At 39.3% G+C, this 10,763-nt stretch overlaps 1 protein-coding gene across 1 annotated transcript; it reads left to right on the top strand.

Annotated features, from left to right (window-relative positions):
• Positions 1–50: 50 nt before the first annotated feature.
• LOC132592736 (uncharacterized) lies at positions 51–9,999 on the top strand. Its single transcript, XM_060279430.1, has 2 exons — positions 51–834; positions 8,910–9,999. The coding sequence occupies exon 2, from the start codon at positions 9,310–9,312 to the stop codon at positions 9,997–9,999; it is 690 nt and encodes a 229-aa protein (XP_060135413.1). The 5' UTR covers positions 51–834; positions 8,910–9,309.
• Positions 10,000–10,763: the final 764 nt, after the last annotated feature.

The following is a 10,763-nucleotide window of genomic DNA, read 5'->3' as shown; positions in this document are numbered from 1 at the left end:
TTTGCTCTGTAGGAATTGGGGCCGGCAGCTTTCAACGAAAGGGAGGGGGGGTCCTGCATGGCTTCTCAGCTCGACGGCACCTCGCAAACTTCAAAACAAGGAGGCGCGTCGTGGGTGCTCCGCTCCTTGCCCGTCTCCTGCGCCGCCTTCCTTCGCTCCCTCCCTCCCTCGAATGGTAAAAATGCAAAGGCCGCTTTCCAAGAACTTTCCAGGAACCGCGTCACGTGACAGCCCGGCTCCCGCGCCTCGGCTTTCAATGGAGCTCGTCTAGCAGCTGCAGCGATAGCGGCCGCCGCTCCTTTCTCGCTCTCCTCACAATAGGAGTGGGAGGGAAGTGGTGCGGTTGCAAAAACAAAACATAAGCGCCTGTCGCCCTGAATAACAGCCTCGCCTGCCCGCCCGCCCCTGAAAAGGTTTTTTTTTTTTGCAATCACTAGGAAGCAGCCATTTCTTCCAACTGACAGGTTGCCAATGGAAAAGAGTCGATGCTGCAGCTTTTGTTGTTGTTGTCAGAGAGATTCTGGTGTCTGTGTTTTGAAAGAGAGCTGGACGGAGAAACGTGCCAGTGGCCCAATGGGTTTGTGCATCTGGCTGTTAACCAGAAGGTTGGTGGTTCGAGACCACCCGGTGACGGCTGTATTGCAGAGGGTTGGACTAGATCACTTTGGGAGTCCCTTCCAACTCTGATGATTCTATGAAATGTGTCGTACGAAACCGGTTGGGCTGGCTGGAGATATGTAACCTTTCCTTCATCGCGGGGAGCTATGCCGAACCAGCGTGTTGATGGCGCGAATCTGTTCTGTGTGTACGTGGCAGACGCGTGTACGTACTCTGGTAAGCCACCATTGGCTGCGCTGCGCAGCTTCCCGTTGCGTGTACACTGCCTTCGCTGAGTACGTGTGTGCGATTGTGACACGTGATCGGTCGGTGGTGCTTTCTGCTTGAAAGTGTGCAGTGGCCCAGAGGTAGCGGCTAAGAGGCAACGAAATCGTTGTTGTTAATGGTCGATTAGGTAATATGCATTCCTTCAAAATGTGGTAAACTAGCCGTTTTAGATCTGCTTGTTTCCCCCAGAAGGAATGGGCATTGTGTGCCAATGAGTTTGTACTGGGAAAAACCTATAACCATTTCTAATGATTTATTTCCTGTACAGTACATTCATTCACTTGTAAATAAATCCTGTTGAACACAGTGGGGCTTCATTCCAAATAAACATAGGATTTGGTTGCAAAGTAGCTAAGGAAACAACTGATCCATTCTTCTTAGTGAACAAAATGAAATTGCCCGTAAAGACTGTGAATAACCAAGCATTATTCCACCACCTCACCAAGTTTAGTAAAGCCCATGGAATGAAGGCAATTTGTTTCTCTCTTGTTGGATAATTCCCCCATGTAATTGGCATTGGGCTTGATACTGCATGATATGCATGGACAGTGAAAACAGGTTTCTACAAACACACCATCACTGTTTCCTTTAAGGACGTGTACAGTATTAAGAAAAACCCTTTGGCATCTGCTTGTGGTGGTTTAGAACCTGTAAAAGACAAGGAACCTGTTTTACTAGTTGGTACTGAATGCAGTGAAATATTGTTAATGAGAGTTCTACTGTACTCTATAAATTACTATTGACCACAGAATGATGATATAATAATAATAATAATAATAATAATAATAATAATAATAATAATAATAATAATAAAAAAATAAATAAATAAAGCTATAGTAAGATAATGCCCTTAGGCACTGAAAATAAAACAATGGTGTGCTTAAAGCTTTTTCTTTAACTTTTGTGGCAGCAGGAAAACAACACAAAAAGTTACTGTGATAGAGATAGGTATGGAATTCATTTATGAATGTGTGGCATGTTATCCCAAGCAAGCCCCAGTCATGTTTATGTGGAATTTGGTCCCAGTGAGATTATTACTATTTATTATTTATTAAATTTTTATATATAGCCCTGTATGTGTAGATCTTAGGGCGGTTCACAACATAAAAGATGAAAGATACTCTCTCCCAAGTTGTGTGTAGAATTGCAGCCTTAAACTGCAGCTCTGAATGGTTGTAAATACATGGTTCAGACTTAGGGCCATGTCATATGTTAAGCATTTGGTTCCACTGTATTATTATTTTTTTGTAATAGAAAATCCAGGGTGTTCGTCATGCTTTACATCTTTCCCTCCTCAGGAGGGTGAAGCCCATGTAATGCTAACCTTGAATTACATTTGATTTTTATTTTACTTATAAAGCATAAACCCTACCCTTTCCGAGCAATTTAAATTAGACAATTACAAATAAAGAAGCCCCATGGAGGGAGTAAAACAGCATAACAATGGAAACATTTTTATCTATCAACATAAAACCCATCTGCTGCAAGACAAATTGTTACATGGAAATACAGTACAAAGATAAAATCTTTTCATATTTATTACTAAAGCTGAGAATTGCTAAAGCTGAGAAAATTATGAAAGAAGTGGGTTCATACCTTTTAAAAATGCAGCACCCAGGCTAATTTTGGGATTTAGGGCCATATAATGCCAATTCTGTGTGAGTTCCACTGATCTGCATTTGATTCTTAACTTCACAATTCAGTACTTTCCATGTTTACTTAGAAGTAAGTCCCACTGTCTTTGAGAGGTTTACTCCCTAATTAAAAGTGTTTATGATTGCACCCTTAAAACTCTTGGTGATCTGGGACTAGGGTACTTGAGGAAGAGTATCTTTTTTCATGTGTACCTGCCTCCTTTTTAGCACAGATATAATCATCTTAGAGTGCTATTGCCTGTCAGGGTTAGTGGCTGCCAGAGAGAGCTCTTTCTCAGGAATGGCTCTCAGATTGTTTGAGCCAATGGCCTCAAGAAAGACCATTTACCAGATTTTAGGACTGTGGCTCCTTTAAATGGGCCTCAGAGACTTGTTCAGTTTGATAGGTATTTTATGGTTAACATACCTGATCGGTTTTCTTGGTTGTTGTATTGCATTCCCACTTATTATTTTCTTCAGATAGGTTTGTTGTTTTTAGATTGTATCCTGCTTTCATTTTTGTTCTCCTTTTTGAATTGTTATGTTGAAAAGGCAAGTTTCCTAGATAAATAAGTAAAATATTTATGTGTGCTTCGAACTACGTTGTATCTGTCTGTTGTAAGCAATTGTTATGAATAGGCAGGACTTTGATTCCCCCTACGTTTACTTCAAATAATTGGAGTTTCCCATGGTTCTTGCCTTACTTTCTAGGAAGCAATTCCCATTGGAACTTGTGTCTAAGTAAACATGCTCAGGATCTGGTTTATATGGGTTTAAAAATTTGTAGGTGTTAATTCATTTCCTGAACACATCCTATAGAGAGTAATATGTAACTGGCTATTTGTCCAGTTCAAGATGGCTATGGAGGCAAAGTAAAAAACAGCACTGTAGATTTCCATGTTTCTAATTCTAATGCTATATTAAAATCTGTTGCTTTTGACTGAGTTGAGAAAAGTAATTTGCAAGCATATCTCTTTAGAGCACTTTTCCCATGGGTACCTTATTTCTAGCACTAGCTGGTTAAAAGTACATTTTCAATGCATTGGACTCCTATTTACTACTTTGTTGTCTTCAAATTTGGGCTCCAATCCTGTGCCTAGTTCCTTGTGAACCATGAACTTATTTAATGAGCTTACCTTATGAACTCTGAACTTACCTCTGAGTAAATTACATAGGACTAAGCATTATTATCAAATCATGTGTAGTAAACACCTTCTGAGATATATGCACATGTTAAAACGTGTTGCTACTTAAGTATACAATTATGAGACTGATATACCTTATAGTTAAGCTATAATTTATTGACATTGGATAACTTAATAACTCTAGTTTTAGTTTCCCTTCTGGAGGACAACAACTCTGTAAATATTCCTAAGGTACTGCCTACATTTTTGGTCTGTCTTGTACGTACTAGAATTAATGTCAGCAGAACAGGTCCATGGGTTTTTTTAAACAGTTGGGAACAAATCTGTTGTGGAAGACAGTTTCATTTAATGTGGCCTAGTTTTAGACTTGAAAAAAATTCCTTAAGCCCATCTGATTCACCCTGAAAAAATTCTGCAATGTATTCTGAGACAAATACATCTTTATTAAGTATTTGTGGTTATGTGACTTCATCCAGTTTTTGTTTGTTAATTTTTTAAAGATATAAACAACATCTTTAGACTTTCTCTGCTGCTAAATTGCTTTCTCATGATACTTTGTTGGAATTTTCAAGAAACCTTTTCAGCTTGCTGCTGAAAAGAGAAATATGGGGTCACCAAACATGGATTTCCAAAGGATTATGGGGCAAGTAATAATATAAAAATACAGAGGAAGTTACTCTCCCTCGGATTTAATTACAGACAAAAGACTCATTACAGTTATTGCATTTTGGCAAGTAGATTAATTAATTAATTGCCTATTCTTTTATTATGCTCTGGTTCGCCAGAAGCGGCTTAGTCATGCTGGCCACATGACCTGGAAGCTGTATGCCGGCTCCCTTGGCCAATAACACGAGATGAGCGCCGCAACCCCAGAGTCGGTCACAACTGGACCTTGTGGTCAGGAGTCCCTTTACCTTTATCTTTAAGGCTGTCAATGACTACTAGCCAAGAGGGCTACGTTCTATCTACCTCCACTGTCAGAGGCAGTATGCCTCTGAACACTAGTTTATGGGAATCAAATAGGGAGACTGCTGCTGCACTCAGGTCCTGCTTAGGGGCTTTATCCAGGCATCTGCTTGACTCCTTTGAGGACAAAGATGCTGGGCTAGATGGGCCTTTGGCCTGATCTAGCTGTATTCTTATGTAAACCTCAAAATGTGGGGAAATGAAGATTTTTTAATATTTTTTTTGCTAGTAAGATGTAGTCTGTAAGAAATTTGGTACGAAAATGAAGGAAGTGACGGCAGTGTTTCAACAAGAAATCATTTGGTATCTTAAATATGAATTTTGGGGGGCATGAGTGCCGTACGGTGCATACTTAACCTGGGAGTAAGCTCTAGTGAACTCAATGGTGCTGACTTGTGAATGCATTGGCTCAACCAGTAAAATACATTAAACTACTGTATATCAGAGGTTTTTCATCAGGCAGCTGAAATCTGTCTTTTGTCTTTTGTTTGGATCTTACAAAAAAAAAGTGGTATCATTTAAATAGGTAACCTGAAGTTGGAATCCCTGCCAAAGAAAAAAAAAGTGTGCAATTGGATTATTTGCCCGACTTTTTCATTTGTTTTTATTTCTTTATTGATCCTAGACCAGGGTGGATTTGATTTAAATCAAATCAATTTAAATCATGATTTAAATCACTAGTCAGTAAGACTTGATTTAATTATTATTATTATTTTTACAGAAAGACTCAAACTTGCTGGTATAATCTTAATATTTACAACCAGATGAAGGTTTCATTTTTGGAATAATATTTTTTTTTTTAAAAAAAGTTTTTTTTAAAATTGTTTTTATCCACCCTGTCCTAGACCCTTCCAGATTAGAAAACAACTTTCAGTTCTGAGATTTCTCAGTGACTGCAAGGATTGCAGACTAAAAGTGAATCAAGCTCCACCTCCCATTCTCGCAGTCTTGTTTTTAACCTGCGTTCTTGACTCCAGTCTATTAACGTAGATAAGATAACTGAACAATCATTTTCTAACCTACAGAGAGACTGGTTTGATTCCCTCCCTCTCCACACCTTCTGAAGGGTGTGGCCAGTGCAGCAAGGGCCCTGGTGAGTGATTTGATGGAAGCCTGGCTGCAATCTTAACCACACTTGCTAGGGCAGGGGTCTCCAATTTTGGAGGGGCCCAGGGGCACATTTGGAAATCCAATTAAACTGTAGACGGACACAGCAATATACCCATCTGGCAGAGAAAGAAAAACTTGTAATGCTCAGAATCACACACACACACACACCGATAAAAAGAAAACAAACCTGTAAGCCAAACACATATGTACCTGAAACAAATACCCTGTTTCTCATATTTTAAGACATACCCATAAAATAAGCCATAGCAGGATTTTTAAGCATTCAAGGAATATAAGCCATACCCCGAAAATAAGACATAGTGATAGGCGCAGCAGCAATGCCGGCCGCGGCAGGAGGAGGAGGAAAAAATAAGACATCCCTTGAAAATAAGCCATAGTGTGTTTTTTTGAGGAAAAAATAAATATAAGACATGTCTTATAATATGAGAAACACGGTATACACAGACCCAAAACAAAATACTGTATATTCCTGCGTATAAGACTACTTTTTAACCCAGGAAAATCTTCTCAAAAGTCGGGGGTTTTCTTATACGCCGGGTCGTATTTCTTATACGGCGAGTATATCCCAAACTCTATATTTTAACTGGAAAAGTTGGGGGTCGTCTTATACACCCAGTCGTCTTATACACCAGAATATAGGTGATTTCCCAACCCACAAAGCAAAAAAACCAACAACCCTCAATTTGAATACAGGTATTGGTTAGGGTCAGGAGGCCTTGGTGAGTACCAAGAGGTGTGCCTGATGTTGCCACATTGAACTCAGGCTTTTTTCTGAATAAATTCAGTTAGGCTTGTACTGTCAAACTGGTAAATGCCTTCTAGCAATGAGTTACAGACTGTATGAGAGTAAAAGTTTAAAACACGTTTCCTCTTGTGCCCCAAATTGAAGTTTGCCCTCCTCGTTGCAAAAATGAAGATTCGGAGAACAGGGTTACATTCAATAAGTTATGGGAAGGTGTAATATGTTTTCTGACAAATGGAAGACAATGTTACATAATTAACAGTGTGTTGAATTTGGACTACAGGGGACCAGACTTGAGATCCTTGAGAGGGAGAATACAAAGCAACACATAAATGCAGTGCTTTTTTATATATATAAAAAATGTTTAGGGGTACTCTCATTTTCCAACACATATTGAAATACTGCCCCTCAATGAGGCCAAACTTAGATTCACAAAATGTTTAGGGGTATGCGTATCCCTGCATCCCCCCAGGAAAAAAGCACTGCACAAATGCAAACCTTTTCCGACTCCTTACTGAAAAGAGAATATGCATGCTTGTACTTGAGACCCTTTTCTGCTGCAGTATTGCTGAGGCTCTTCACATATTTTCTCACTTAAGCAAGAATTTTTTTTGTAACCAAAGTGGCATAGCAGAATATGACAAATAAAAAGACAACTTTACTGGGTCCGTCCCCCCCCCTGAAAAATATGCCAATTAAATTGGTAGCATGAACACATGAATTTGCCTTATACTGAAGGCCAGACTAGATGCAATATTTAAAAATACATCTTTGCCTTTACATGCAAATTGTAAAAAATGCAAATAGAGGGGCTGATAATTGGGGTCATCGCAGGCATAGCAGTTGCAGGGTGTGAGTCTAACCCGTTCCTCCCCTGCTGTGGTCCTAACAAAAAATTATCCTGCAACATTGCCATTTCCAATGTGCTTGTAGTATTTATTTCCCTGCTGTATTTTGAACTCTCTGGATACTCTTCAGTAAGCAATTCTCAATCTGTTTCCCCACCTTAAAAGAATTCTTTATTCTTAACTACAAATTTAACACACAAGTTTGTTCTGAAACAGAAAGCAACTAACTAACTCTATGCCTATCTATCACATGGATGAAAGATGGGGTTCCCAGGCTATGGCTGCATTTGTTTATATCTGGAATTATTTTCAGAATTATTTCCAGCCTTGAACTGGCCATTGAAATCTTATGTTTGCCTAAAAATGGGATATTATGGGGTGGGGAAATTGTATGTTCGTATTTTTGTATTTGCTTTAGTGCATATTGGCTTAAGGTTATTATGTATATTTTGATGGTTTGATGAAAACTTGGTTTTTGTGTTTTTAAAGAAATCAGTGATTCTGAGAATTCAGGCAGAAAATGAGTAATTCTGAGAATTCAGGAAGTGTGCTGCATGCCACTCCTTCCTCCATTTGAGCCAGCACAGACTTTGAGACTCAGATCCCAACAGGTTTTACATAATGGCACCCATGCAAGTCTAGCTGTGTGTGCCAGTGTCAACTATTATGTTGGGGTGGGAAGAAGTATCCCTGCCTGCCTTCTACATGCTGCTTTCTTTGGTCTTGGAAGAAAAACTAGCACTTGGATTTCAACATAGTATTTCTCTCCTTCCTGCTTTCAGTTCAGACTTAGCATAGGAAGACCTGTTTTCTAGCCCCGCCACAGGATGGGCTCTCTTTTCCAATTAGAACATCGGGAATGCTTGGCAAGAATAAACTTCAGGAATACTTGGCTGCGTTGATTTTTCAGTCACCTTTATTTTGTTCGGGCTCTTCATAGCTCAGTCCCCCCGGATATACATTGGTGTTGGGTGTGTACATGCCCATGCAAAGGTACAATTAGTTTGTGGGACAGCATGCTGTTTAGCTTACGCTGAAGAAAGTTATATAGCCATGCTATAACATCAGAATAATTATATTGCAATTCCTTGATGTAACCACGCAATGTTGCTGCAGGAATGTTGCTCTTGAAGCCCAGCAGTTATCTTCTTAACTCCATTTTATACAGTTCTGGTACAAAATGAAATTGGCTTTCACCATAGAGTTGCCAAGGCCTAGAGCAGGCATTCCCAAACTGCGGCCCTCCAGATGTTTTGGCCTACAACTCCCATGATTCCTAGCTAACAGGACCAGTGGTTGGGGAAGATGGGAATTGTAGTCCAAAACATCTGGAGGGCCGAAGTTTGGGGATGCCTGGCCTAGAGCATTGAGAACCATGGGCTAATGACGATTTTCATTTTACAACAGAAGTACAGACCAGGGATGACAGTATCTTACTCAGTCTTTAAAGGTGATGGTCCAGTTGGAGGAGTTGCTTCTCTTCCTTACAACCATTTTGGGGTGATCCCATACACCTGCTAGGCAAGAATTTGAATCCACACCTTTTTATTTTGCTCAGGGCTGGGACATGGTTGAAGAATAAGAAGAAGTGGAAACCTACAAGGAATTGTTGGAGGCAGGTGAGAGCAATTGCTAGTTTGGTTCCTTATTCATGGATTTATGCCATACTCTTCAAAAGGTGAAGCTTGCAATAAAGCAAAAGCATTGAAATTCTATCTTCTGTTTTAATTTATTTAGTTTATTGGCTTTAATCCAGTCCATTACCCAGAAACAATTTATATGTGCATTAAATTTTGTTACCTGCCTAATAGCATGCTTCTGTAGTATATACCAGAACCAATTGAAAAGACAGTGGTATTTTCTGCTGTCCTTCTGTTGAGGCCAAACTAGAGAATAATTCCAAAGTGATTTCAGAATTGACTGGCCAAATCAAGGAACTCTTTGGTAAAAATAAGGAAATGGAAAAAGCAGTGAAAGAGCTAAATACCAAAGTCAATAATCAAGAGGACAACATTGGTAAATTGACAACAGAGAGCAAGGACCTGAAAAGAATGCAAGAAAGGAATGATAAAGAGAGGAGAGAACTGCTAAAGGCACAAGAGGAGCTGGCAGACCAACTGGCCTTAGTAGAAATGAGGCAGAAAGAGTTAATTCTTCGTTTGAGAGGCGTTCCCGAAAGACAAGGTGAGAGGATCGATGAAAAGATATGCAAAGAATTGGCGGCATGGCTTGGTGTTGGAGAAGATGAGCTGACGTTAGATGTGGACAAAATATACCGAGTCAGAGGGGACAGATCCAAGAAATTTAAAGGACCCGGTGACTGTTTGATATTTCTAAACTCCGGCTTGCTAAAAGATAAAATCTTACAAAGAAAGAAACAGGAACCCCTGGTGATCGAAGGCAAGAGTATTGCCATTTTTAAGGAGATTCCGAAACGGTTCAGACTCAAGAGACAAAAATACAAAAGACTGACAGATGCCCTAACAAGAAAGGGGATCTGGTATGTATGGGAATTTCCTGAAGGTCTCACTTTCACATTTAAAGAGAGAAGAAAAACGATAAAGAGTGTGGAAGACGTAGAAACCTTCTTGGAGAGATCAGGAAGGGAACTGGTGGAAAGGGGAGAGGGGGAGGAGGAAGAGAGCTGAAATCGAAACAAGTTGTAAGGAAAAATTCATATTTTGTAATAGAAAGCAACTTCTATTAAGAGGGTGGGGACGAGGTGACTACAATATTGAATGTTTGAAATTTTTGCAGTGAGTTTTCTTTTTTCTTTTCTCCTTTTTTTTACTCTTCTTATTGAAATAATAAAGTTAATTATTTTGGAGAAAGAGAAGTAACTTATCAGAAAAATATTTGAACGCATACATAGACAGATACACATGTAGATATATATAATAACAATAACATTAATAACATCAAATAATTATGGAACTAAATATTGTGTCATGGAATATAAATGGATTGAATTGCAAAAGGAAAAGGAATAGGGTGGAACATGTATTAAAAAAAGGAGATTGGAATGTGATTTGTTTACAGGAAACACATGTGGTAAGAAAACATGAAAGGGTTCTAAAGAATGAACGATTGGGGAGAGAGCATATATCGGCCGACAAAAAGAAGAAAAAAAGAGGAGTAGTAACATATGTAAAAGAGAATCTAAAATCAGAAAAGGTATTTCAGGATGATGAAGGGAGGGTGGTAGGGGTAAGAATTTATACACCCAAAGGGAAAGTAATAGTGGTAAACATATACGCACCTAACGGATGCAAATCTGGATTCTTCCACAAAATTGAACAGATACTAAGCGAGGTTATTGATGGGGATGAGATAATATTCGCAGGTGACTTTAATGGTGTGGTATTACCAAGCCTAGATAGATCAAGTGATACCAAGAAAGGAGGCAAGTTGC

This window comes from Zootoca vivipara, chromosome 10 (assembly GCF_963506605.1).
Source record: "Zootoca vivipara chromosome 10, rZooViv1.1, whole genome shotgun sequence".
In the NCBI taxonomy this organism is placed as follows: Eukaryota; Metazoa; Chordata; class Lepidosauria; order Squamata; family Lacertidae; genus Zootoca; species Zootoca vivipara.
The sequence above is the reverse complement of the archived record's forward strand: the minus strand, read 5'-3'. Positions and strand labels throughout refer to the sequence as shown.

What these genes read in the sequence shown, in the direction of transcription:
- LOC132592736 (XM_060279430.1), top strand. Translation starts at nt 9,310, where the DNA reads ATGGAAAAAGCAGTGAAAGAGCTAAATACCAAAGTCAATAATCAAGAG.